General features: G+C 54.0%; 1 protein-coding gene across 1 annotated transcript; it reads left to right on the forward strand.

The window, feature by feature from the left end:
* Positions 1-3,312: 3,312 nt before the first annotated feature.
* Positions 3,313-27,583, forward strand: CDC45 (cell division cycle 45; the record flags this gene model as incomplete). Its single annotated transcript, XM_079717435.1, has 19 exons — positions 3,313-3,363; positions 3,477-3,536; positions 4,188-4,280; positions 5,371-5,508; positions 6,314-6,460; positions 10,095-10,150; positions 11,261-11,309; positions 12,344-12,405; positions 13,257-13,307; positions 14,327-14,446; positions 15,685-15,816; positions 15,986-16,084; positions 16,728-16,889; positions 22,301-22,439; positions 22,514-22,597; positions 23,038-23,156; positions 24,479-24,555; positions 26,100-26,165; positions 27,482-27,583. 18 exons carry the CDS (start codon positions 3,313-3,315, stop codon positions 26,162-26,164), a joined length of 1,704 nt encoding a protein of 567 aa, XP_079573561.1. The 3' UTR covers position 26,165; positions 27,482-27,583.
* Between the last annotated feature and the right edge of the window lie 339 nt (positions 27,584-27,922).

The raw sequence follows: 27,922 nt of genomic DNA on the forward strand, positions 1-27,922 counted from the left end.
GTCAGGGTGTCAACGCTCAAGAGCAAGACACACCTGCACCCAGTGAGCACCTCCTGGGAGCAGGACACACCTCACAGCAGCTTCTGCCGGCTGGTGCGTCCAGTCTGTCCCGGCAACCTGGTCCCCACCATTTTCAGACGGTGCATCTTACTAAAGTATAAAACTGCCCCCAGCAAGCCTGTCCTTCACCTCTTTCACCCCCCACCCCCCATCCCCCAGGTCTCCTACGACGGCCGCGACCCTGCCGGGCTACTCCCTTGGCCTGGACCACTTTTCCTCTCCTCATCCCGTTTAGGAGTGACACTATCTGCCAGGTTCTGGTCTCCAAGCACCAGGTAAACATCACTAACAAAAGAGCTACAACCTCTGCCCTGGCCGAGATAACATTCAAGACAAGGGAAACAAAAACAGAAAACCATCTGTGTGTCAGTATTCTGAGCACAAGAGAGGATAAAGGACCAAGAGCTCCTGGGAACGCTGTTTTAAGTGGGTGGTCAGGAAGCATTTCTCTACAGAGACCTGAAGCCAGGAGAGGGAGCAGGCAGAAAACAGGGAAAACTGATAAGAGCGGGCGCCCAGGTCTGTACCCCTCCCCCTTCCCCTGGCTTCCAGGACCACCCTTTCCTTGCTCTGGCAACCTTCCCTGCTCTGCCCAGGGCCAGGGCTAGCACCCCTCCAAAGTGCTCTCACGTGGCGCCACACCACGGCACTCCCTCCATGCCTTTCGTAAGTAAAGCCTAGACATGGTGCCATCACAAAGGTAAGATCCCAGCTCTTACATTGTAGGTTATGATGAGGTTCAGAACACATGCTGCCAGCAATCTAGGGTCTTCCCAAAGTACTGCAATTACTGTGACGTGTCAAAAAGAAAGGATATAAAATGGTACAATAGGGTATATACCCAAAAGAATTGGAAGCAGGGTCTTGAAGGTATATTTGTACACCCAGGTTCACAGCAGCGCTATTCACAATAGCCAAGAGTTGGAAACTACCCAAATGCCCATTAACAGATGAGTGAATAAAGAAAATGTCCATCCATACAATGGAATATTGTTCAGCCCTAAAAAGGAAGGAAATTCCAACACATGCTACAACGGTGATGAACTCAGTGAAATAACTCAGGACATAATGCTCAGTGAAATAAGACGGACACAGAACAAACACTGTAGGATTCCATTTATATGAGGTACTTAGAGTAACTAGTCAAGTTCAGAGACAAAAAGAATGGTGGTTGCCAGGGGCTGGGGGGAGGGGGAATTGTTTAATGGGAAGAGAGTTTCAGTTTTTCAAGACCAAAAAGTTCTGGACATCCATTCCACAACAACGTGAATATACTTAACACCACTAAACTGTACACTTATAAATGGTTAAAATGGTAAATTTATGGTACATGTTTTTTTAACAAGCTAAAAAACTTTTAAACAGGCGAGTATTTCCTGACTTGATTCTAACTGTACACTAAGTAGAGGAAAAGTCAGGTACTGATGAGACAGTTTAGTAGCAATTCCAAAATCAGCAAGCTGAGCCAGCTGTCTTCCACAGATGCAGATGCAGCTCCTGCTTAAACTCTCCAATGGTTCTCCACTCCCTGGAGCGCCAGCAAAGTAGTTTTCACACCCGTGCCTCTGCTTTTAACCAGAATTCTGTTCAACAAAATCTTGGCCAGAAGCAGCGTTCTGGACGAAAGAAGGGAGAGGAGCGGGGGCCTCCTCACTACATACCCCCCATCTAAGCCCTGTCTTCTCTTTGCAACACGAAAGACGGAAATGGACACACAGTACTGAACACCGGGTGCCACTCTGCCCAGCATCCACCCACAGACCTGACCTCCCGCCCCGGTCCCACTTCCCTCTACAGCCCCGGCGCCAGCACACTACCCGGCGCACGGCTGGTGTTCAGCTGTTAGGTGGCTAAACCTAAGGAGAGAGAGGGGACCCGACACTGACACACTAAAGATAAACTCTCATGCGATAAACCCGTGACACCGGCAGCGCCCGGCGCGGTGCTGACACAGCTCTGCAGGCATACCCGGCTTCAAGTCCCCACTGCCCGCGTTCGTGGCCTACACTACGCGCCTCCCTAAACCTCGTGGTTCTCGCGCCGACGCGGCGGCCACCACTCTCCCTTCAGGGGCGCCGCCAGGGCCCAAAGGATGAAGGGTCTCGGGGCCGCGGTGCCTAGGGCAGCGGGGCGGGGCCGCAGGCCGGCAGGACCGAGCTCCCGGGGCTGGCTCATGAGCTCTCCCCTCCCCCCTACAGCCCCCAGCCGATCCGGGGCTTGTTCGCGGGAAGCCGTCTCGGGTCTACACACGCAAGACAGCGTTCAGTCCCGAGCGGCGGCGGGCTCAGGCCGGTGACTCGGCACCTCCGCGGCCGCCACGTCGGCCCGCCCGGCCCCGACCCCGACCCCGGCCCACCCTGCCCGCCCGGCCGCTCACCATGGTGGACGCCTCCGCCTCGCAGGTGCACTTCGTCAGGGAACGTTACGGTGGGAGCCGCCACCGCCCCCTCACAGCAGACACCACCGCCGCCACAGCCGCCGCCTCGCGCGGACGCCCGGGGCTCACCGGAAGTCTGGACCTGCACTTCCGGGGGGGCGCGAGCGCAGCCAATGCGAAAGAAAGACAGGCAAAAGCGCGAGGGTCCAAAATTCCCGGAGAGTGAGCGCTCAGATACCCCTTCCTAACGTGTGCACTCTAGAGCACCTTACGTGATTATTTTAAATTACAGTTTGATAGTGGCCCCCTCCTGACGAATTTGGTGCGGCCCACTCCCCTTACTGCCTACACTACCCAGAAGGCACACAGACCTTCCGGCCTCTGCTGCGGCCATCGAGGACTCGGGCGGAAGTAAGCCACACTTCCGCCCTCGAACTAGGCCGAGAGCCCATTGAAATCCTAAACTGACGCCCTCGTCTGACGTATACATGAATTTAATTTGTGGCGAGAAGGTTTCTTTTACTTACAGGTCCGAGTTGGGGGGTAGTATTCTTCTCTTCCCAAAGTAAAGATGTCCGCCGAGCGTAGGTTGTCTGAGTAAACGGAGTCAGAGTTGAAGTGCGCAACCGCGAGTGCGTCCGGCCCGTGGATGACGCTTCTTTGGGGGCGGACTGGACTATTCCAGCCGTAAATGGCGGAGCGCTAGTGCCCGCCCCCAGCGTGGACCAATCAGAAAGGAGGAAAGGCTGGGAACGGAGTCCCTGTTGGTTGGCCCCCGGGCCAATCGGAAGAGCGCTGATTTGGCGGGAGTCTTGACCGCCGCCGGGCTCGCGGTGTTTCTGCGCGAGCTAGGGTGGTGTCCCGCTGCCGTAGCCATGTTCGTGTCAGATTTCCGCAAGGAGTTCTACGAGGTGGTCCAGAGCCAGGTGAAGCCTTCTTTGGACCCCGAGGCTTGGGGGAAGGGACGAGGGCGCGCGGCCGTGGGGGCGGGAGGGGCTGGGGTTCGGGGCGCCGCGTTCAGCCCTCTCTCCCCCGACAGAGGGTTCTTCTTTTCGTGGCCTCGGACGTGGACGCTCTGTGCGCTTGCAAGATCCTTCAGGTGAGGCCCGCGGGCCGGGCGGGCTGGGGGCGCGGGGGAGGAGCGGGGCGAGGACCCCATCCCGGGCGAGAGCTCGTCCTGGGGCGGGGACTCAGAAGGCTGCTTCCCTGGCGGGACGGCGTTGGATGGGTTAAAGGAGAACTAGGTAAAAGGCAGGGAGACTAGTTAGTATCTCTGTAGCAACCTGGGCACAGAATGGTTGCATTCGAGAGACCCGTAGACCTGTGGCGGCTTCTCACGTGTGGGGTTTGAAGCGGAGGAATCTTACAGCCGAGGGCACAGTGGTGTCATAAGCGATTCTGGAGATACTCGATTCTTTAGCCTGTTAGGGAAGATCGTTGGTTCGGTTTTGAATATGGTGCAAGGTTTACATGAGCTTTGGTCAGAGGCCCTTGGGTCAAGAACTACTTCTCAGAAGACATAGAAATACCATCAGCTTTTCAGTTTTCCTTTGGTGATTTTCAGCAAAGTTGACCAGATGATTCAGTGGATATTCATGTCCCCATCACGTACTTGCTGACATAAATATTTCACTAACCTTAGATTATCACGTGTTGTTTGTCTCTCATCTTTTTTTTTTTTTAAGTGCATTTCAAGGTAGATTGCAGACATCCTAAATGCAATAGGTTTTGAAAAAAAATCTCTCTCCAGGCTCTGTTCCAGTGTGACCACGTGCAGTATACGCTGGTTCCAGTTTCTGGGTGGCAAGAACTTGAAACTGCATTTCTTGAGCATAAAGAACAGGTATGAGAGATGCATTTGAGAATATTAGGCTTTTTTTTACTCAATTACAACTTAACACTGAGCATTCTTTCTGTGTATACAATAGCTTGCATGTATTTCTAACTACCGACTTTCTTCAGAAGAGAAAAGTGAGCTATATGTCCAGGTGACTTACCCTCAAATTGTGGAGACAAAATTGACAACAAAATAGAGATAGTGAATGTGGGCAGCCTCTAACTTTGAACTTGTGTTTCATTGTAAGGTGCTTGGAATTTGGCAGGTTGTTTTTTATATGGCCTAGTAAAAATTACTTTAGATTAGACTACTGTTTCATATTTATCTCTCCAAGAAAACGTATCCAGGTTTCCAACTTGAAATTCAGGAACATACCGTCTCCCTTTGAAATTTAAGCAGTAGAGGCCAGGCCTCCTCCCACCTCTGCATGGAGCTATAATGAGAGATGGGACATCTGAGACCCCACAGCCCCACAGGGAGAGACTGGAGTCTGGAAGAGGGTCCCTAGAGTTTCTGGCCACATCTAGGACTGTCTGGCAGAGATAAGTCCTCACCCGGTTCTCCTGTCATCATGAGAGGGACCTCTGCCAGTTCGATATTTATAAGGAAAGGATTTTCTATAGTGATAGGATGTAATTAAAGGGTTAACTTAATATTTAGGTGCTTGTTATATGTGGGCTACCTAAGACTTGCTAGAAATTTAACCCTGTGCCATGCTACTAGCAAAGAGAGGCCATTTGTCACAGTAGAGTGACAGATCAGAAGAGACCCGGTTATGCATTTGAACTCTTGGTCCATCCACATCACCTTCTTGACCCCAAGCCCGAGACTCGGGCACACTCATCCTTTGCCTGCTCCTCGTTGAAGCCAGGACAGGCATGGAACCCACCTCACAATGTCGCGATGGAAATGAAATGGTATATGGAGTTGTTAAAGCACTTGCACAGGCCAGCTATGGCCGTGTTTGGAGCCCCTCACTGTCAGCGCCTCGCCATGCATCAGGGGCTGCGTGTGTCTCAGCAGGACTCAGGCCTAGTGCTGAAGACAAACGGCCTCCCCCATGCGCTTACTCACAGGGTCCCTGTCCTTTTCTCAGTTCCACTATTTTATCCTCATAAACTGTGGCGCTAACGTGGACCTGTTGGATATCCTTCAACCCGATGAAGACACCGTATTTTTTGTGTGTGACACTCACAGGCCAGTCAATGTCGTGAACGTGTACAACGATGCCCAGGTAAGCAGGCCTTCGGGGTCCACGTCTCCCCTGAGTTCTCCTGTCCGTCTGTCTGTTCCTTTTTATGCTGCGGACAGTGTCACGCCTGGTGTTCTTGACAAGGCCCGTGTCCACCTCCCCTATAAGAGCTGGAGCAGCCTGAGGACAGAACCTGGTCTTGTCCATCTTTGATGAGAAACACAGCACCTAACCTTGGAGGTGCTCAGAGGGTGTGTGTGGGATTCGCTTGTCCTGGAAGGTGTAGGGACCAGAACCTGCCCTGAGTCTGCACTCCAAGCTCAGGCCAGCCCAGTTTTATTGAATATTGGGGGACCTCAGAGGCACCTCCCCTATAAATGGGGCTAGGATGCACCCTGCCCATCCAGGGTGGTGTTGGGAACAGCAGGACAGTAGTGTGAGGCTGCTGTGAGCCTGCCATGGCTCTGTCACACGTGCTGTTTGACCCATCAGCAGTGGGCATGCATCCACGGTAACAAAGCATCAGCCCTGAAACTCACGTGAAGGGCCTCTTTTAGAGACAGGAGCTTTGCTCGCTTCAAGGTCACCGATCTCCGTGTCCTCTGTCAAAGGCCGAGGTACAAGGCATTTGTTTTGTTGGCTGAGTATGTGGCCTAAGAGGAAGCTTTTTTCCAAACTTAATGACTGTAGGTAGTTTTCAAATTCCCGTAGTTTCTCTGCACCGAATAGCATGCAGATTCCAGCAGCTCACTGTGGCCAATTGAGAAATAAGACTACGAGAGAAAACGTGATGGATAGTTTTCCATGAATGACAGAGGAGATTGATTGCTTTTTGTTTTAATCTTAGATCAAACTGCTCATTAAACAAGATGATGACCTTGAAGTTCCCGCCTATGACGACATTTTTAGGGATGAAGAGGAGGATAAAGAACATTCGGGAAACGAAAGTGACGAGGGGTCAGAGCCTTCCGAGAAGCGCACACGGTTGGAGGAGGTGGGTTTGGGCCTCTCAATACGATCTTGTGGAAATGATCACTCCCCGAGGTCAGGGGTCAGCCCGGAGCCTGTGGGCCCAGGCAGAGATGGGAGGCAGCAGGTGTGGGTGCCAACTCTGTGCTCTGCCATCCCCTGGCTGTGTGGCCTCAGGCAGGTTTCTGGACTTCTCTGAGCTGCGGCATCCAGCACTGGTGGCTTCTGCGAGATGTGGAATTACAGGCGGGAGGCGCTGCTCCTCCCACACAAGGGACAAGATTATTCTAGTGCTCGGTGTTGTGAGGAAGCTAATGCCCTCTGGCCCCCGGTCCTTGGTGTGCAGGCTGAGATTTGCCTCTGGAATGTTTGGGGTCCTCCCTTCATCCTTGGCCTGACCAGGGCCTTGGGAGGAGCCCTTCAGGGCCATGTTTGGGGTGTTCTGGACACTGTCCATCTGGGGGGTGTGTCCTGCTTCCTCACCTGCCTGCTATTTCTAGAGTCTTGGGTCATCCGATTGGGACCTCTCAGACCCACTCTGAGATTTCTTTCCTCTTGCCTGCCTCTTTATCTGTTCTATTTTCCAGCCAACTTTTGTTCTTTATCTTCTAATCTTTGATTTTTTAGAGCTCTTTCTGTTTATTATATAGGTTCCAGGTGTACAGCATTATAATCCAACATCTGTGTACACTGCAAAGTGCTCACCACCATGAGCCTAGTTATCACCCACCACCATATGCTGGATCCTGATCCCCTTCACCCATGTCCTCCACCCCCCAACCCCCCTCCCCTCTGGTAACAAATCTCTGTATCTATGAGTTTATTTTTGTTTTATTTTGTTTGTTCATTTGTTTTGTTTTGTTAGATTCCATGTGTGAGTGAAATAATATGGTATTTTATTTTATTTTTTATCTTTCTCCATCTCAGTTCACTTAGCATAATACTTCAAGGTCTATCTATGTTGTCACAGTGGCAGAATTCCATTTTTTTTTTTTTTATGGCTGAGTGGTATTCTATTGTATATACACACCACATCTTCTTTATTCATTCATCTGTCGACGGACACTGAAGTTGATTCCATGTCTTGGCTATTGTAAACAGTGCTGCAGTGAACATTGGGGTACGTGTATCTTTTTGAATTAGTGTTTTTGTTTTTTTCAGATATATGCCCAAGAGTGGAGTTGCTGGGTCATATGGTAGCTCTATTTTTAGTTTTTGAGGAACCTCCATACTGTTCTCCATAGTGACTGCACCAATTTAGTTCCCAACGACACTGTAGGAGGGTTACCTTTTCTCCACATCCTAACAACATGTGTTATTTGTGGTCTTTTTGATACTAACCATTCTGACAGCCATGGGGTGATATCTCATTGTGGTTTTGAATTGCATTTCCCTGATGATTAGTGCTGTTGAGCATCTTTTCGTGTGCCTGTTGGCCATCTGTATGTTTTCTTTGGAGAAATGTCTATTTAGGTCTTCTGCCCATTTTTGGATTGGGTTGTTTGTTTTTTTTTTGCTACTGAGCCGTCTGAGCCCTCCTGATCAGCCCTAGAGTTCCATAGCCACGAGGGGAGGGGACAGGACTCCACTGTGCGTCGTGGGGAGGGCCAAAGAATTCTTGGGCCCTGGGGGTTTTGTTAGTCAACTTTACTAAGGTATAACTTCTACACAATAAAATTCACCGGGTGTACAGTTCGATGAGATTTGACAAATGTGTGAAGCCATGTGACCCCCACACATTATAATAGAGAACAGTTCTATCATCCCCCAGAATTTCCCTCATCAGGACCATGACTTGCCTTTTTAAATTAAACTTTGAACTTTGAGATCATTGTAGATTCACATGCAGATGTAAGAAATGAGTTGAAATCACTTACATACATTGCCCAGTTTCCCCCAGTGGTGACATATTGCAACACTATGGCACAACATCACAACCAATGAAATAGGCGAGACACAGGACATTTCCGTCACCACAAGGACCCCTCCTGTGGCCCTTTTATAGCCACACCCACTTCCCTCCTGCCCCCACCCCCTCCTTAGCTCCTGGCAACCACTATACTCTTCTTCATTTCTATAATTTTATCCTTTCAAGAGTTATATAAATGGAATCATATAGTAAATAACCTTTGGGGATTGGCTTTTTCACTCAGCATAATTCCCTGGAGGTTCAGCCAGGTGTTGGGGTGTATCGGGTTGGTTCCCTTTAGTTACTGAGTATGTTCCATGGTGTGGACCGGCCTCAGTTTAGCCAGTTACTCACTGACAGACATCTGGGCTGTCTCCAGTTTCTGGCTATTGTGAACAGAGCTGCTATAAGTATTTGTGTGCAGATTTGTGTGTATGAACACGAGTCTTCGTTTCCCTGGGATGAATGACCAAGCGTGCATTTGCTGGGTTGTGTGGTAGTTATGTGTTCAGTTTTTTAAGAAGCTGCCAACCTTTTCCGGAGCGGCTATACCATTTTACATTCCAACCAACAATCTACAAGTGACCCAGCTTCTCGCGTTACCACTAGGTAAGGAAGCTCCAGGCTCCCTGCCTGGCCTCTGACTACCCTGGCGAGGGTGTAGGGAGTGCACAGGTAGAAGGAGGAGGTGTTACAGATGGGAGGTGTTCATCGGGGGAGGCTGGGCTCCATGCGGCCTGCGCTGGGCTGGAGGGGGCGGGCCTGGAGTCAAGCACTTATCCTCTAAAAGTTTCCTGTCTTCTGAGGCTGTTCCTTCATGGTTCTTTGGCTTTTGTTGGGGATGTTTTTCTTCGTACCTGTTGGTGTTTCCAAGTGGCTGGCTTCTTCAGCTCCAAGTCTGGGATGTATGAACAAAAAAGAAAACCTGGGGAACTCATGCTGTGACATCCCTCAGGTCCCAGGATCCCTGGCTGGTCAGCCTTCCTCTCCACCTTTCAGAATCTTTTTTTTAAAATAATATGTGATATTGGGGTTTCTAAGTATATTTAATGAATGTATAGAGAAAAATACACGTATACCATCTTTCCAGAAGCAAGTTTTTAAAACTGCCGTCCCTGGGCTTCCCTGGTGGCACGGTGGTTGGGGGTCCGCCTGCCGATGCAGGGGACATGGGTTCGTGCCCCGGTCCAGGAGGATCCCATGTGCCGTGGAGCATCTGGGCCCGTGAGCCATGGCCACTGAGCCTGCGCGTCCGGAGCCTGTGCTCTGCAACGGGAGAGGCCACAGCAGTGAGGGGCCCACGTACTGCAAAAAAAAAAAAAAAAAAAAAAAATTGCCGTCCCCCTACCCCCGTGCCTTTGTTGTGGGAACTGAATGAGGTTGAGCCTGTGAGATCAGAAGAGTCGCTGGAAACGGTGGTGTCTGGATGTAGAAGTGTGAGCTCTTTTTAATCTGGTGGGAAAGCCAGCAGGAGGCAGTGGCAGGCTCTTGGTAGATTGCACGGTGCTGGGATGAAGGACTCTGGGTGTGGCCTGAGCAGGCGCCAGCGGTGGTGGTGGTGGGGGGGGCTGACCACATCCACGCACCCGCAGTGGTGATGGGCCAGAGGGCCCAGCTGCCCCCTCAGTGCCTCCCTCCCCAGGAGCAGGCTTCGTACCCCGTGCCTTCTGCCAGATCAGAACCTTCTCGGGCTGTGGGGTGAGTTCCTGGCTCCTTTGCTCAACCCTTTGTTCTCTTTGTCGTGGATCAGGAGATCGTGGAGCGAACCTTGAAGAGGAGGAAGCGAAGAGAATGGGAGGCCCGGAGGTGAGGCTGCGTCCAGCAGCGGGTCAGCGATGCCCCTTTCTTTTCCATTTGAGGATCACATGTTCGGTTTAGAGCCTCTGCGCCAGTGTCTGCAGGATTGAGCGGGTGGCCCTGCACTGGGGAGGAGCTCAGGGCCCCTCTGTCTCGCCCTCTGGTCCCACGAAGGCCGAAGGCCGGGCCTGGCCTGAAGGTCTCCCAAGCACGTGCCATCCATTAGGGGTGAGGGCCCTGGTCCTTTGTTTTCATAGTTTTCTAAATGTAGATACTTTTATTTACAAATTCGAGAGATGGTAATTGTGTAAAACTTTTCATAGGAAAATATGAAAAGGAAACTAAGTTACACACACCTTCTCTTACTGTTGCAAATTAAACAGAAGTGCTTTAAAATGAAAACATTGGAGAGGTTATCCTAGCTTGAGGCGAACCGTGGAGCAGTTCTCTAGAGCTGGGAATTCCTTGCTACACACAGTCCTTGGAGGTCTCGCAGGGTCTGAGTACCCAGCCCCTGTCCTGCTGTGCCCCCAGCCAACCCCTGTGGAAGGACAGTGTAAAACCATTTCAGGAAGTGTAAGGAAAGAAAACTGAATATAACCCACTTTCACTAATAGGAAGAGATTCTGGCTTTGGATTGATTTTCCTGGGTTATCTGTACTTGTGCACATTTTACATAATCACACCTAATTTTGCATTTTTCCTCTTAATAGGATCATAGTTCTGATGGTTCCAAAAGCCTTTATCAACTGCCCAGTGCTCAACTGGCCGGTTCCCCTTCTTTGTGAACCGGAGGCTGGGTCCAGCATCCTCCTGTGACACATAGGCTGCACGCAGAGCCCTGTCTTGTCTTGCTTGTTCCGTGAATTCCCTTCTGGGGATCATTTCTTGGGGGTGGTTCTGGGGCTGTGCCATTTCACATATTCTGCAGCCACACGAGGTTTGAACCCGTTACTCTCCTCCCAGCAATTTGTATGTCTACACTCCTTGAAGAGTCAATAAGTGAAAACAAACTATTTCAGTTGTGTTTCTTGGGTACCGTCCAGTTTTAGCATTTTTCCCAACATTTGTCTTCCTGTTCTGCTTCCTGTTGAAGACCCGCGTTTTGTGTCATTACAGAAGAGACATACTCTTTGACTACGAGCAGTACGAATATCATGGGACGTCGGTAAGTACAGATAAGCGGGATTCATGGTCACGTTTGGACTCTAGGGGTCACTGCCCTAAAACAGGAGGAGGAATGAGCACAGGTTTTAGAGCCACGAAGGCCTGGTATGAATCCCAGCCCCACAGCTTCCTCTTTGTGATCTTGGGCAGGGGATGCAGCTTCTCTGAGCCTCTGCTCCTCAGTAAAAGGAAGAGAGCAGCCCTCACTCCAGAGGCAGTTGTTGGGACGGTTCCTTTTACCTAGAGGTACTCAAGGAACAGCAGCTATTATTTCTGTTCATGATCAAAAGTACAGAACAAGGGAGTTCCCTGGCGGTCCAGTGGTTAGGACTTGGTGCTCTCACTGCCAGGGGTCTGGGTTTGAACTAACATCCTGCATGCTGCGTGGCCAAAAAAAAAGTGCAGAACAGGTCTGTTAGTCTCTGTGCAAGAAGGTAGAACTCTGGACTTACACAGGCCCACCAGCATATGTGTTACAGGAAGAGTTTCGTACAGAAAACCCAGTGTGTCGACTCTGGCATCGCTGAGCAGAGCTCAGGGCCTTGAGGACCCCTAGAAAATAAGTTTCCAGTAAAGCATCTTGTGTTTAGCCTTAGAATTTGGCTCTGGGGCCTTGGACCCTGAGCACGGATTTCCAGAGCCCCTTTTCTGGTCAAGGCCCTGTTGCCCTTTGTGGGATCATCTCTCTGCCCTGGCAAGTGGAGGATCCTAAGCTGCAGGAGGGGTGAGTGGTATGGGCAGGAACGGACGCCCGGCCCCTCAGATGCTGGAAATTCCTGCGGAAACCAGTCTCCTTGGCGCTGTTGAAGGAAGCCCAACATCTCAGGGCAAACGGGATTTAGAGTCTTCTGGTCAGACCCTGATCCTTCCACCTCCTGCCAGAACCCAGCCCGTCTGCTCACGGGAGCTGGATGCTTCATCCACAGGCAGCCCTGTGGGAAAGACCCTTCTCGCATGGTCCCAGGGCCCCGGGCAGCACGGGCCTGGCCCTGCCGTGAGCACGGCTGCCCGGCCTTAAGCCTCTCTCTCTTGCAGTCGGCCATGGTGATGTTTGACCTGGCGTGGATGATGTCCAAGGACCTGAGCGACATGCTGTGGTGCGTGAGGCCCTCCTATGAGCAGCTGCATCCTCACAGCCAGGGCGGGTCCCCACTGCCAGGGGAGTGCCGGGTGCGGCCCCTTTCTGCACATGTGCAGGCCCTGGTCGTCTTCCTGACTGGGGCCCCTGGCTGCACACAGACTCCTGGGGGGACTGGGGAGTGTCATGGGGCGCCAAGGGTCTGAGGGAGGGGCCTGGGCCTCTCCACCCTTCCCAGCTGACCGCCCAGCCTTGCTGCCCAAATCAGTTTGAGTGTGACGTTTGAACAAGGCTGCTGTCGCCAAGCATCTTTGCAACCCTGGCGGGGGGGGTAGTTCCAGTACAGGAGTAGCTGCTGGCCTGTCTCTGAGCCTGCTGCTGGGGCTTCCGGCAGGGGTGCTTGCCCACTGCGCTCCTGAATGCGGGTTGATTTGGGGACTAAAGGCTCAGAGTCTAGCGAGGATTGTGTGGATCTGGCCTGCTTCACCCTCAGCATTCTGCTCTTGATCCTGGTTTTCTCCTCTGCGAGGTGAGGGTCTGTGCTGAGTCAGAGCCTCAGGACGGCCGGGGCAGGGCCAGGCACTGGCCACATCAAGGCCCAGAGGTGCCCTGTCGCCCTGAGCTGGCAAGGGTGGCGTGCGGCCGGGCAAGCCGGGACACATGTGGTGTGGGGCCTGCCGCTCTTGTCATAGGGGATCCCTGCTGGGAACCGAGAGCCCCACAGCGGTGACACTGCAATGGGAGCCTTGGAACCTCTCCACCCGCAGGGCGGGACCGCTGGTCCATCAGAGTGTCTGGGTCAGGCCATGCTGGCAGGACATGCCTGTGAGTGCCGCCCACCCATTCACGGCTCCATTCCTCTCCTTCCAGGTGGGCCATTGTTGGACTAACGGACCAGTGGGTGCAAGACAAGATCACCCAGTAAGGATGCGCTCCCCTGGGCTGTCTGAGGTCGGCCGCAGCCGGGTTTGCAGTGGTGGGCTGGGGGCAGTGTCCCTGCGGCGCCCTTTGAGGAGGGGCTGCCTTGGGCCTGGGTCCTTGTCAGGACTGGACCTCTGGTGCAGTCATGTGTGGCCTTGTGTGGATGCTTCATCCACCTCGGGGTCCCAGCAGGTGGAGCCTGAGGTGAGCGGAGGGGCCCCGCTCCCAGCTCTCATGGTGTCTGTTGACCCCTGTGCCTGGTGGACACAGGGCTGGGAGGAGGGGCCAGGGCCCCGAGGCCTGCCAGGGCGGGCAGGCGTGATCTCAAAGGTTGGGGGAAGGCTGGACAGGCCTGCAAGGAGGGCTGGTGTGGACCCGAACCCTTTTTGCCCTTGGTGGGTGGGCTTTGCTGTTACTGTCTGTCCGACTCCAGGATGTAGACACGTGGGTGGGGGGAGCCGGTGCCCCTCTCATTCCTGCTGCTCTGGTGCCATCAGGTGGGAACTGTAACCCCGTCCAAGGGCCCCGTGCCTTCCTCCTGGCACAGCCTCCGCCTGCACTGGTTTCAGAGGCCCCTGTGCCCCGGTAGCTGCCCCTCCTACCCTGCCCACTGGAGGGTCCCGAGTCTCACGGCCTGGGCCTAGCCTGTTCCCTTCCTGTGTTGCCGATGGCGTCAGGTACACAACGCTGGGCACCATGCTGGCCTGGGTGGCCCCTCAAGTGGACCTGGACGGGGTCTGCCTTCTCCCGCTCTCCTCTCCAACACTTCCTGTGCTGGGCGTCTTGTCACTATGGGGTCTGTCCACTGACTGTGGCTGGCAGGTGGGCCATGGCACCCTCTGTGCCCACCCTAGGGGGCCTCAAATAAATGACGCGGGGAAGCTGCTGCCCAGGAGACAGCGCACGGGGGTGGCAGACGAGGCCAGTGCCTGGCCCTCGTTTGCCTGCAGAGGCAGCAGGAGTCCTGGGCCCTGGACAAGAGGGGCGGAGGGAGCCCCAGGTTGCGTGCTGTCTTCCAGGATGAAGTATGTGACCGATGTGGGCATCCTGCAGCGGCACGTGTCCCGGCACAACCACCGGCATGAGGACGAGGAACATGCGCTCTCCGTCGACTGCATGCGCATCTCCTTTGAGTACGAGTATCCTCACGGCTCAGCCCTGCATCCCCGGGACGAGAGGCTCTGGGCAGAGGGTCCAGTGGGTGCAGCAGGAGTCCTGGATGTGGGCCCTGCCTGGCTCATCCATGGCTTTGCCATGTTCAGGGGCATCACGTGTATTAGGGTGCATGGGTGCTGGGCGCACACAGGCAAGTGCACGCAGGGCCACAGCGGTTCAGGCAGTTGAGAGGGTTCGCAGACTCCTGCCGAGCGGGCGGGGAAGCAGCAAGCAGATGCAATTAGAGAGTGACACTTCACGAGGAGGATGTGGCGCCTCGAGGGGGCGACCCGGGCCATCCGGCTGCAGGGCTCAGGACAGGCTTGGTGAGGCCATGTCAGAGGAGAGACTCAGCCACCCTCAGGGGAGGGAGGGCTGCCTGGGCAATCCCATGGCCTTGCAAAAGCCCTGAGGTGAGCTCCAGGGAGGGGCTGGAGCTATGGACGGGTGCAGGTGGAGGAGCTGGTTCTTGGTGCTTGAATGTCCCGGGGCTGCCGAATGGGGGGGATAGGCTGTGGCAGCCATGGCAGGGGTCTCGCTGCTTTGGTGGCAGGTAGAGCGATGGCAGGGGTGGGACCGGCCTGTGCCTGCCCTGGGACGGCTGGGGACCAGTGAACGTGGATTGGACAGGTCAGGTGGGGGTGCCCACGACAAGTCTAGGAAGAGGTTCCGGGTATGGGGCAGCCAAGCTCCGGGAGGGGGTGACCACCAGGAGCCAGGTCCTGACATGTGACATCTGGGGACCGGGGTGAACCGGGGGTGCGGGCAGGGAGGACAGTGGCCCCATGGCCTAACCAGCAGGAGGACCATCACAGAGGACAGAGGCCACTGTGTGCCCAGAGACCCTTGGCGTGGGCGAGGACCATCCTCACAGCCACACTTGTGGCCCCAGGAGTGAGGAAGAGCCTGTCAAGGAGTGGGGCGAGGATGAGGCTTTGTCGAGGGGATCCCAGGACAGACCCAGCCAGGTGGAGCCCGTGGGGAGCGGATGGGAGGCCAGCCTGAACTGGTGACACCCGGTGGGGCCTCCCAAGTCCTGTGTGGCCACAGGGGCCCCCAGATAATGCTGTGCATCCCATCTCCCAAGCTCTCTGTCTGGGTCATGTTAAGCTAAGGTCGAAGAGCTCCAGGTCCCCGGGGGGCTGACTGGTTATGCAGGTGGTGGTCCCAGGGTGGGGGCCCGGGTCACTATGCAGCCACAGCTCCTTGACCGCAGGCCCAGCCTCCGCCTGGCGCTCTATCAGCACTGGTCCCTCCACGACAGCCTGTGTAACACGTGCTACACTGCGGCCAGATTCAAGCTCTGGTCTCTTCACGGGCAGAAGCGGCTGCAGGAGTTCCTCGCGGATGTGGGGTGAGTGAGCGCTGAGGCCCGCCCCCCACAGCCCCCCTCCCCTGGGGGAAAGCCCCCACTCCTGCTCTATCCCACATTCCTCACTCGATCCCAGAATCTGGTCTGAAGGCCAGGCCGGGGCATCAGCCGTGACATCACGCCTCCTGTGACCAGTGCTCCTCCTTCCCAGTCTCCCCCTGAAACAGGTGAAGCAGAAGTTTCAGTCCATGGACGTCTCCTTGAAGGAGAATTTGCGGGAGATGATTGAAGAGTCTGCGAACAAATTTGGGTAAACACATGTTTCTCTGGATTAATCTTTGTCAAGGTTTCAGCTTTAATCACATTCTAAAAATAATGCAGAAAACAAGAACGCTTAGATGATTGTGACCTGACTAGCCTTCCCTGAAGTTTTGAGTTCTCTTTGGGTTAAAATTAGGGCTTAAGGTGCCTGAAAAATCTAGAATCCTTACATCCTGGGGCTGAGGTGCAGACCTTTGAGGTCAACCTGGACTGTCCGTCACTGGACCCTGGAAGGGCCCACTGGGGCCAGGTTCAGGCGAGCTCTGCCCAGCCGGGTCTTCTGACACTGCTGGAGGGACACGGGCCTGGCTGCTCCTGGCGCCCTGGGGTGCAGGCAGGAGAGGACCATACCCACATCCCCGTACCACCCCCACCCCCACACACACAGCTAGCTCCTGCCCTGCCCTGACGGGCTGACAGCTTTGTACCAGGTGCTCAGCACCCTGGTTGAAGGCTGGTGTGTCGGCCTCCTGACTCCATCCATTCTCTGACCGGAATGGCTAGCTGCAAGCATCAGTGGGGGCTGGGGAGGGAGCATTAGTGCTGGCCTGGCCTGTGTGAGAGCTCACCTAACTCGAGGACACTCTCGGCCACGCTCAGAACGACAGCCGTGTCGCTTCCTCCCGTTGCAGCATGAAGGACATGCGCGTCCAGACTTTCAGCATCCATTTTGGCTTCAAGCATAAGTTCCTGGCCAGTGATGTGGTCTTTGCCACCATGTCGCTAATGGAGAGCCCCGAGAAAGACGGCTCTGGGACGGATAACTTCATCCAGGCTCTGGACAGTCTCTCCAGGTAGTGGGCCTGGCCGTGGGCCCCCATCCCCGCCGGCCACTCGGCCCTCAGCCCCACACTGCCAGGGAGGCAGGTCACAGGGCCCCCGGGCACGGGGGTGACTGTGTCTTTGCAGGAATCCAGATCACAGTCCACCTGAGCTGGGGGCGCACGAGACACGTGCCCATCTTCAGTATGTGTCATGTCCTCTGGAATCCTTCTTTCTTTTTGATTTAAAAATTTTTCTTCTTTCTCACCTCCCATACTCCTTCAGGCATTATTGTTTATTCATTCCTGTGTTTCTTCTAGTATAGTTTTCATTTCTTAATTATTTTTCTTTTACTTCTAATTTTTTCTTATCTCACTTCCTGAGATGTACTATTTTTTTTAATGTCTTTCAGCTTGTTTTGAAATACAATATTACAGTTCTGGTCTTTTGGGGGCGTGTCTTTCTAGTTAACCTTCACTGTTGAGAGGGAGACTATCCTCCTTGTTCTTTTTCCTGACAATAACTGAGAGGATTTGATCGTTGCTCATTTTTTTGTGAGTTTAGTCTTCCTGACTTTTTCGGGGGAGGTATGGTTCACACAGCTTTTCCAGCTTCAGAGTGTTAGAAATGGAGGGGCCTGGTTTCTGGGGTTTCCTGGTCCATTCCCAAGCACACTTTTTTAAACAGCTTTCCTGAGCTATTATTCACATACTCTATGGCTCACCCATTGAAAGTGTACAATTTAATGGCTTTTAGTATATTCACAAGGCTGTGCAAACATCACCACTATCTAATTTTACGACATTTTTATTGCTCCAAAAAGAAGCCCTGCTCCCCTCAGCCATCGCCTCCCAAATCTCCCATCTCCCCCAGCTCCTGGCAACCAATAACCTACTTTCTGTATCCATAAATTTGCTCTTCTGGACATTTCATATCCATGGACTCAGACATTAAGTGATCCTTTATGGCCTGGCCTCTTCTGCTTAGAGTAATGTCCTCAAGTTTTATCCGTATTGTAGCATGTGTCAGAATTTCCTTTCTTTTTATTGCAAATAATATTCTATCATAGGGATAGACCACATTTTATCCATCATCAGTTGATGGACATTTGGGTAGTTTCCACCTTTTAACGATGATGAAAAATGATGTGAACACACATGTGTGAGTTTTTGTGTGGACATGTTTTCCTCTCTCTTGGGTATATACCTGCGAGTGGAATTGCCGGCTCATGTGGTGATTCTGTGTGTCACCTTTTGTGTAACTGCTGAACTGTTTTCCAAAACATGACTTCACCACTGTACATCCCCACCTGCAGTGTATGAGAGTTTGAATTTCTCCATATCCTCACCAACACTTGTCACTGTCTGACTTTTTGATTGCAGCCATCCTAGGGGTATGACGTGGTCTCACTGTGGCCTTGATGTGCATTTCCCTAATGGTTAATGATGTTGAGCAGTTTTTCATGTGCTTATTGGTCATTTGCGTATCCTGTTTGGAGAAATGTATGTCCTTTGTCTCTTTTTAAATTGGGTTGTCTTTTTTTTTTTTTTTTTTTTTTTGCGGTACGCGGGCCTCTCACTGTTGTGGCCTCTCCCGTTGCGGAGCACAGGCTCCAGATGTGCAGGCTCAGTGGCCATGGCTCACGGGCCTAGCCACTCCGCGGCATGTGGGATCTTCCCGGACCGGGGCACGAACCCGTGTCCCCTGCATCGGCAGGTGGACTCTCGACCACTGCGCCACCAGAGAAGCCCTGGATTGTCTTTTAATGATTGAGTTGTAGGAACTGTTTTGTATATTCTAAATATGTCTCTCAACAGATATATGATTTGCTAATATTTTCTCCCATCCTGTGGGTTGTCTTTTTACTTTCTTGATGTTGTTCTTTGAAGCACATTTTTAATTTTGATGATGTTTGGGTTATCTATTTTTTCTTTTGTTTCTTTTGTTGGTGGTGTCATAGCTAAGAAACCATTGTCCAATCCAAGGTCACAAAGATTTACACCTCTGTTTTCTGTAAGAGTTTTATAGTTTTAGCCTTTATGTTAGGTGTATGATTCACTTGAGGTTAATTTTTGTATCTGATGTGAGGAAGGGATCAGCTTAATTATTTTGCATATGGGCATCTGACTGTTCTAGCACCATTTGTTGAAAAGACTTCTTCTACCATTGAATTAATTTGGCACCCATGTTGAAAATCAGTTGACCATACATGTGGGAATTTATTTCTGGATTCTCACTTCTCTCCCACTGATCCATGTGTCTAACCTTATGCCAGTACCACACTGCTTTGATTACTGTAGTTTTGTAGCAGGTTTTGGCTATGCTGTGTTCCTTGAATTTCCATGTGAAGTTTAGGATTAGCTTATTAATTTCTGCAAAGAAGTCAGATTGCATTGAATCTATAGGTCAATTTGGGGAGTGTTGCCATATTAACAATATTAAGTCTTCTAATCCATGAACATGGATGTTTTTCCATAGACTTAGATCCTCTTTAATTTCTTTCAGCAGTGTTTTATAGTTCAGAGAATAAACTGTACACTTTTTATTAGATTTATTTCTAAATATTTTATTCTTTTTGATGCTACTGTAAATCAATTTACTAATTTCATTTTTGGTTTGCTCATTGCTACTGCATAGAACTACAATCAATTTTTGTATACTGATCTTGTCCTGCAACCTTGCAGAACTTGTTTATTAGTTCTGACAGTTTTTTAGTGGATTCTTCAGGATTTTCTATATACAGGATCACATCACCTGCAGATAAAGATGGTTTTACTTCTTCTTTCCCAGTCTAACTGCCTTGTATTTCATCTTCTTACCAGTTGCCTGGCTAGAACCTCCATGACAATCCCAGTGTGTTTGATCAGTGCCTCTGCCTTCCTTTTCTGAATTGTCCTTCTCTTGCCCAGTTTCAGTTCCACTCGTAGCCGTCTCTCTTCAGCAAGAGGCCCAGAGTGGAAAGGAGCTCTGGCTGGTATGGGGAGCTAGTCTGCTCCAGCCCCCTGGTGTTTGCCATGGCCCTCACACTCACCTGCTCTTGCGTGGCGCAAAACTCTTTAAGTTTTGGCCACTGTCCCCAGTTGCCTGGAGTTTCACCTTTCTTAGGTCTCTGCTTCTCTGCTCCCTCCCACACGTCTGGTGGCCAGTTGGGGGTCTCTTCCCACCTGCCTATATTTTGGGGTCTGTGGTGTTCTGCATTCTTTGTGTTGTGAATGTGGGTCCTAGGTCTTTGGTTTTGTAATGTAGTTGCTCTGTTTTTATCTAGAAATATGGAGAAATCAAAAAACTATACTGCCGGGCTTCCCTGGTGGCACAGTGGTTAAGAATCTGCCTGCCAATGCAGGGCACACGGGTTCGTGCCCCGGTCCGGGAGGATCCCACATGCCGCGGAGCGGCTGGGCCCGTGTGCCATGGCCGCTGAGCCTGTGCGTCCGGAGCCTGTGCTCCGCAACGGGAGAGGCCACAACAGTGAGAGGCCCGCGTACCGCAAAAAAAAAAAAAAACTATACTGCCGACTGTTTCCGCCTCCTCTCAGAATTGATGGGCCAGTCTTAGCCATTGTCTGCTGACTTCCTGCTGTGACAAAAGAGCATTCATCCCATTTCTGTGCGCCTTCCCCTCCTGTTGGTACAGTTGTGCCACTATTTTTAGTTTCTTTGTAACCTTAACATACTTCGGTCTTGTTCTTTCACCAGCATCTCTTGTCTCCCTAGTTGGTAAGAAAAGGGTGTTGGCATCCTTCGTTTTCTCCTCCCCCATACCTCCCAGGATGTGAAAATACTTTCACATGTTCAAGGTTAACAATAGTGGGGTAGAGGACAGAATGTGAGTCGTCTCATCTTTGGCTGTAGATTGATTATCAAAGATGAAGATCAGTAAGTAGTGTTACTTGGTTGCTCTAATAAAATATTCCTGAGTCACTAATGTGCGGTGATCCTGTTCCTTTCTGGCTCAGCTCTTTGTTTTCCCTGGAGCTCTTCATTGCCTCCTTTATCATATCCGGTTTTCCCAGCTCTCATTCCCTGAGCCCCTTCTGTCCAGGAGAGCCTGGGGCTCTGTTCTCGGCTCCAGCTCCCTAGTCCTGCCACCCGCCGCCACCACTGGCGGCCCAGACTGTGCTGCTGGGGTGGACCCAGCACATCTTGGGATCCTCATCTGTTTTTTTTACTCCCCCATTTTGCTAGAACATAATTCTTAAGCAACTTTTAAAGAAAGGGCACATGTGAGGTAAACATTCTGAGCTCTTGCACATCTGACAGTATCTTCTGCCCTCATCTGATTGCTGGTTTAGCTCATGCAGAATTCAGGGTTGCTCCCTGTCTCCCAGCAGCCAGTGGTGTTGATGAGAAGTCTGAGCCATTTTGGTTCTTGTTTCTCTGTAAATGCACCCTCACCCCCACCAGAAGCTTTCGGGATCTTTTTTGATTCTCAGTGTTCCAGAATGTCTAGTGGTGTGTGGAGTGGATCTTATTTCATGCATTAGACTGAGGTTTTGGGTGAGCCCTTTTAGTCTGAGGAAATGCTTTCGTACTCTGCCTTTACTATTCCCACCACACATATGTCTGTTTCTTAATCTTTCTAGACTTCCTAGAATGATTCTGTCTCTGATTTTTGCTTTATATTTTCCATGTGTTTGTCTTATCTGTGGTAAGGAAGGTTTTCTTGACTTTGAGTGAATTTTTTATTTGTTGCAACCATTTTACTTTCCACAAATACTTCCTGGTTTCTGATTGTTCATCTTTCATAGCATCCTGTTCTTGGTTTACGAATATATTGCCCAAATCTCTCTAAAGATACTAATTAGACTTTATTTTAAGCTTTCTTTTGGTCTCCAAATTATGTTTCCACTAGGGCTGGTTTTTCAGGCCACAGGCATTTCTCAAATGTCTGGTGGTCCTCCACATTCAAGGAGTTGGGGGCGTTGGGGAAGGCTGTGGAAGCCTGGCAAGCCTGCTGGCCGGAAGGCATCACTTCATCTTGGTGGGTGGGAAGCCCATGTGACACTTTAGGACCCTTACCTGCTGGGTGCAGAGGCTTTGCTCAAAGACCTGACTTCTCCACAGAGGGCTCATTTTATTGTGTTCAGAAGGAACCCTCCTTTGTGTGGGGGAAGGGTAAAAATCCACCTGTCTGGTGGCGGGATCCCTAGTGCCCCCCCAAGCCTCTCCGGTCAGAGCCCTGCAGCACCTTCCAGGAGGCACCTCTGCTGGCTTCCAGTCTCCGGTCTTCTGATGCCAGCATGAACCCCGCCCCCCCCTCCCCCCCACCCCTGCACCTCTCCTGTCCATCGCTGTGGGCTTAGATACTTTTTATTCCTTCATCTCACCGGAAAGGGAGCTGGGGAGGGAGGGAAGTGAACTGTTGGCTCCACAGCCCCTCTGACCCAGAAACCAGGTGTCCGGTCTGCGGCCCGTGCTGGAGCCATGCGCCTGCCATGTTTCAGGGGGAACCTAGACAAGCTGTACCGCGGCCTGGAGCTCGCCAAGCAGCAGCTGCGTGCCACACAGCAGACCATCGCCAGCTGCCTCTGCACCAACCTCATCATTTCCCAGGGGCCCTTCCTCTACTGCTCCCTCATGGAGGTCAGCTCCCCACCGACACGTCCCCAGCCCCTCCCGCTGGCCTCCCCCTGACCACCTACCCCCACTCCCTGCAGGGCACCCCAGACGTTGTGCTGTTCTCCAGGCCAGCTGCCCTGAGCCTGCTCAGCAAGCACCTGCTCAAGTCCTTCGTGTGCTCGGTGAGGGTGGGAACACAGCAGCCTGGGGCGGGGGGGAGTGGCTGGGGCTGTCAGGTGCCTCCCTTTTCCTGAGTTGTGTTCCTCCGCTGAGCCCTGAACCCTCCACTTCCCACCAGACCTCATGCCATCACTCACCACTCAGGTCACTTGGACAAGTGGCGGGGGGTGGGGGGCCTCACAGAGCACGCAGGGCTGGGGCTCATGTTCAGCGGAGGCGGGGTGGGGCAGGGGCAGGGGCTGCGGAGGGCCTCCTGCAGGAGGTGACAACTGTGTTAGGACCTAAAGGAGGTGAGGGAGGGAACAGCCAGGGGCACAGGAGGCTGGGGGCAAGCTGCATGGGGACTTGAGTGTCTCTAGGAAGAGGGAGTCCCTGGAGGCTTTTGGGGAGTGAGGGACTGGGGCTCCTGGGCACTGTGACCGAGGTGCACTTCCCTCCGCAGACGAAGAACCGGCGCTGCAAGCTACTTCCCTTGGTGATGGCCGCCCCCCTGAGCGCGGAGCAGGGCACTGTAACCATGGTGGGCATCCCCCCAGAGACCAACAGCTCTGACAGAAAGAAGTGAGTCCTGGGGCCCGGGGCTATGAGGGGTCGGCCTCAATGCCAGGCCAGGGATGGCCTTTTCTGCCATGAAGCAGGGTGGTGGGGCTTACACACGTGGGCTGCAGGGTGGAGCAGCATCAAGCATGCACTGAGTGGGGTCGGAGCGCAGGGAGGTGCAGCAGGCAGGCGAGCCTGAGGGTGGCAGGGCAGTTGGGGCCTCATGCTGAAAGCCCAGGACAGACCAGTGCACGGGGCTCACCGGTGAAGGCACGTCTCTGGGCTCCAGGTAACCCGGGTTCCTGTGAGTGGCCTGAGGCCTCTTGGGAGTTCCCACCCCAGCATGGGGTGGGGGGTGCAGCTGTGGTGTGGACGTTCAGCTTCCAGGCAAGGGCATCCAGCTCCCTGAGGAGGGCCAGCCAGGGTCAGACGCACCCAGGGTGGGCAGCAAGGTGCGTGACCCTGCGGCTGCGGCGGAACCCTCAGCCCTCCCTGGGCCTGAACCCTCCTCTGAGGAGCAAACAGTTTGCACTGAAAATCTGGATCGGGTCTGGGTCTTACCCTGGGTCTGGATTGGTCCCAGCTGTGTCACTGTGAGCTTTGACCTCCTTCTGCGTCTGCAAAGGCCATTGAGCCGTGAGTGGGGAGACAATGGCCTCTGAGACAAGGGCTTCCCTGCTGCCGGGCTGCCTTCCAAAGCTCCCTCGAGGGTCTCAGATCCAAAGTCACATGGGTGGGAGCCGGCCAGTGTTCCCGAGGCAGCACCGTGGCTGCCTGTGTCCTCACTCGGGCTGCCGGTCTGTGCATGGCTGGCCGGCTGGCGGTGAGCTCGGTGGATGCGCACAGTCTCCTGTGAGGGCGGCCGTGGAGGCTGGGAGCACTCGCTCTCCTCTGCCCGCCTTCTGCCCTCTGCTCTCCACAACAGGCACTGGAGCCCCTTCCCCACGCTCCCGCTGTCTCCACGAAACCTCCCTCGAGGCAGCTCCATCCAGGCTGCTCCCCGAGGGGCTCCTGCTCCCCCACCACCCTGCGGGCCCCTCCCCATCCCTGGTCCCACCTGCTGTGTGTGTCTAGGACCCCATCCCCACATGGCTCCACGGAACCTCTGCCTCTCACCTGCCCCAGCCGCCAGCACGGTGCCTGGGGCCGGGGCGGGGGGGTGCCAGGGGACACGCCCACCTGAGGGCTGAGAAGGGCTGACACGGAAGCAGTGGTGAGAGGCAGTGGCCGTCCAGAGAGTGGGCTGAGGCCTCGGGGCTGTGGCCAGTGAGGAGTCTGGTGTGTCCCTGGCGGGGAGAGTCCACTGCAGGGACAGCCCCCAATGCGCCTCTGTGTGTCCCCAGCTTTTTTGGCCGGGCGTTTGAGAAGGCGGCGGAAGGCACCAACTCCCGGACACTGCACAACCATTTCGATCTCTCAGGTAGGAGTCCGCTGCACTGAGGCCCTTTCAAGGTCAGTGCTGGCCTTGGAACCAGGGAAGTGCCGGGGGTGCCCTGCCAGCAGTCCCCTGGCCTCGGGCCCTGCACCCCATCTGGGCCCTGACAGGCATACCTGGCTCTGGCCTTACGATCCAGCCCTTGAGATCACTTCACCAAGGAGCTTGGGGGTCTGGCCACCACTATGCCGTGACGCTGCCGCCTGGTGGCTTTGGGGGGCCACACCTGTAGGCCACCAGCACCCCCGCAACTTCCCCGGATGCCAGTGTGGAACATGGCATGTTTGGCCATATTTGCTTTCTGTTCTTCAGATGTGTGACACTTTACCCCTGTGTTAGTGAGCCCGGGCTGCTGTAATAAAGCACCACAGAGTACAGGGTTGAAATAACAGAAATGCATTTCTTACTGTTCTGGGGGCTGGAAGGTCAAGTGTCAGCAGGGCTGGTTCCTCCCAAGGCCCCTCCCCTGGGCATGTAGATGCTGTCGTCTCCGTGTGTCTCCACATGGTCGTCCCTCTGTATGTTTGTGTCCTGATTCTTCCTATAAGGGCACCAGTCAGACCGGATCAGGTCGCACCCTAGTGAACTCATGTGACCTGATCACCTCTGTAAAAGCCCACTGCCAGGTACAGTCACGTTCTGAGGTGCCGGGGTTAGGCTGTCACCATAGCAAGGTGGGCACCTTCAGCCCATAGTGCCCACCTCTCAGAAAGGACCTCTCACATCACCACTGATGCCTTAATGGGGACCAGTCTCTGAGTCTGAGACCCGCCTTCACCCCTTTGCCTCTGGAATCTAGAGCTGGCGTCTTCCTGCCGGGTCCACTCAGACTGTGGCTCCGTGGTGGGGGGTCCCCTCCAGCAGTAGCCCCCCACTTCCTGTTTCATGCCTGAGACTGCAGACAGGCGGTGCTGGCCAGCCTGCAGGATGCCCTGGCTTCCCACATGGGAAGGACTGGAGGGCCGGGAGCTGCTGGGCTTCCCCTGGGGGTGGGCGGCTTGCACAGGGTGTGGAGGAAGTCGAGGCCTGAGGTACCCACAGCTTGCAGGGCCAGGCTGGCTGGTTTTGTCCTGTATGATGAGGCCCCGTGCTTGTCTGAGGCTGACAGCCCCCAGAGATGGGTCAATTTGCACCATGTCCCCTTCTACGGAAGGGACACCAAAGCTGAAAGACTAGCCAGAACAGGATGGAAGGCTGCCTCCTGCCTGACCGCTCGGGTGGGAGGGAGGCCCCTCTGCCAGGGCTGTGGTGTTCAGAGTGTCACCGCTGGTCCCCTGGCTGCCCCGAGGGTCCTGCCCACAGACCACAGCCGCAGCTGCACTGACAGGGCAGCCAGGGGGGCCGGTTAAATAGGCCTCATGGTCCAGAGCGCCCCAGGCCACCAGGGAGCCAAGTGCGCCTTGGAATGTGGTAGGGGGTTGTCGCCACTGGGGCGTCGGGCAGCGGGAGTCAACTTGGTACTTGGTGGCCTCCCCCAGCTCTATCCCTGTTCCTCCCGTCCCAGTGATGTTTTCCTTTCATTACTTCAGTGATTGAGCTGAAAGCCGAAGACCGCAGCAAGTTCCTGGACGCACTCGTGTCCCTCCTGTCCTAGGGTGAGTTATGGGGGAGGGGTGCTGGCGGGTTCCCGTGGCCCTGCCACAAAGCCCGGCTTCTACCTGGGTTTGAGGCTGGAGATGGGGTCCAGCGCCTGTTCCCAGGGACGGCTGTCCCCAGGCTGGGGGCAGGACCACAGTGGGCCACTTTGAGGGATCTAATTTCATTAAGCTCCTGGGATCCCTTCAGAAAGAGCTGCATTTACCCTCCTCTGATCACAAGGCGCCGGGTGTGGCTGGGAACAGGGGCTGCCCTCACCCCAGCATCAGGCCCTGTGCTGGAGCCCATGGGGTGTCTGTCTATCTGGGCTCTCATGCGCTGGACTTCTGAGAAGGCCAAGCTGGTAGCAGCCGCTCAGTGGGGAATTACAAACCGTGGGCCCTGTGTGAGCCTGGATGCCTGCGGCTGTCACTGTGACGGTGCAGCGCAATGCTCCCGCCAGCGCTGTCCCCTGTGCCTCACACACCACCTGCTTCTCAAGGGCCCTCGGGAAATGGGCCGGGGACCTGCTCTGTCTAGTGACCCCTTCTCAGCCCAGGCCCCCCACAGCGGATGCCCTGCCCGGCATCTCCCTGAGCCCCGGCTGGAGTCGTGGCTGTGGCACACGGGCCCTGTCCAGGCTCCGGTGTGGGGGGTCCCTCCTGCCGGCCCAGGGTCCTTCCTCCGCCCCCCGTCCCTGGTGAGCTGGGAGTGTGGGTGCCCTGGTGGGCTCTGCTGAGAATGGCCTAGGGGCCTCAGGGACCTCCCCCAGCCCCTCTCTCGGGGGGCACAGGGCTCTGGGGGCAGATTGGGTCTTATGTGACGTCTGTGGGGAGCCTCACGGGCTGCCCCTGTGTCCTCATCTGAACTGGGGCTGACACCCCTTGAGTCTCAAGGGCTGGGCCTCAGCAAGGGCCTTTGTGGGGGGGGAGGGTTAAATCAAAGGTTACAAATGGGGGTCTTGGGCAGTGGGGCTGGCATCTGAGGCAGACCCCTCCCTGCAGCCTGCTTGGTGATGATCCCAGGGCCATGTGCGAGCTGCCACCAAGACGGCACCAGGTGGGCCAGCCTGGGAGGGTGAGGGGCAGCGTGCTGGGGGCAGTGCCAAGGCTAGACAAGCCGCCAGGCAGGGTCTGTAAGGCGAGGAGGTGCCAGGAGCCGTGTGGCCTAAGGTACTCAAGCAGACAGGAGAGCAGGTGCTACCCCCCACCTCTGTCAGTGGTGGGGCTGCTCAGAAGCAGCCGCTTAGCACGGCAGTGGGAAGGCCTGGGCAGTTTTTTGATTTGGGGAACCATCAGAATTGTTTGAAATTTATTTTTTCTTTTCTCTTTTCCAGAGTTTGATGTCCTCAGAAGTGACCTCCTTCTCCTTATTTATATTAACTGGCTTTTATTTAGATTGTAAGTTATGGACATAGTTTTAGATGCAGGGACAGTGTTTTTAATGGAATAAAATGATTATTTTAGGTTTGGTGCCCCAATCTTTTTTTTTTTTTTTGCGGTACACGGGCCTCTCGCTGTTGTGGCCTCTCCCGTTGTGGAGCACAGGCTCCGGACGCGCAGGCTCAGCGGCCATGGCTCGCGGTCCCAGCCACTCTGCGGCATGTGGGATCTTCCCGGACCGGGGCACGAACCCATGTCCCCTGCATCGGCAGGCGGACTCTCAACCACTGCGCCACCAGGGAAGCCCTGGTGCCCCAATCTTGGCTCTGGTCACAAGGCCAGTGCTTGGTTGTTCTCTGAGCCTTGTATGTCCAGTGGACCTTGATCCTGTGCCC

Source organism: Hyperoodon ampullatus (assembly GCF_949752795.1).
Source record: "Hyperoodon ampullatus genome assembly, chromosome: 13".
Classification (NCBI taxonomy): domain Eukaryota; kingdom Metazoa; phylum Chordata; class Mammalia; order Artiodactyla; family Ziphiidae; genus Hyperoodon; species Hyperoodon ampullatus.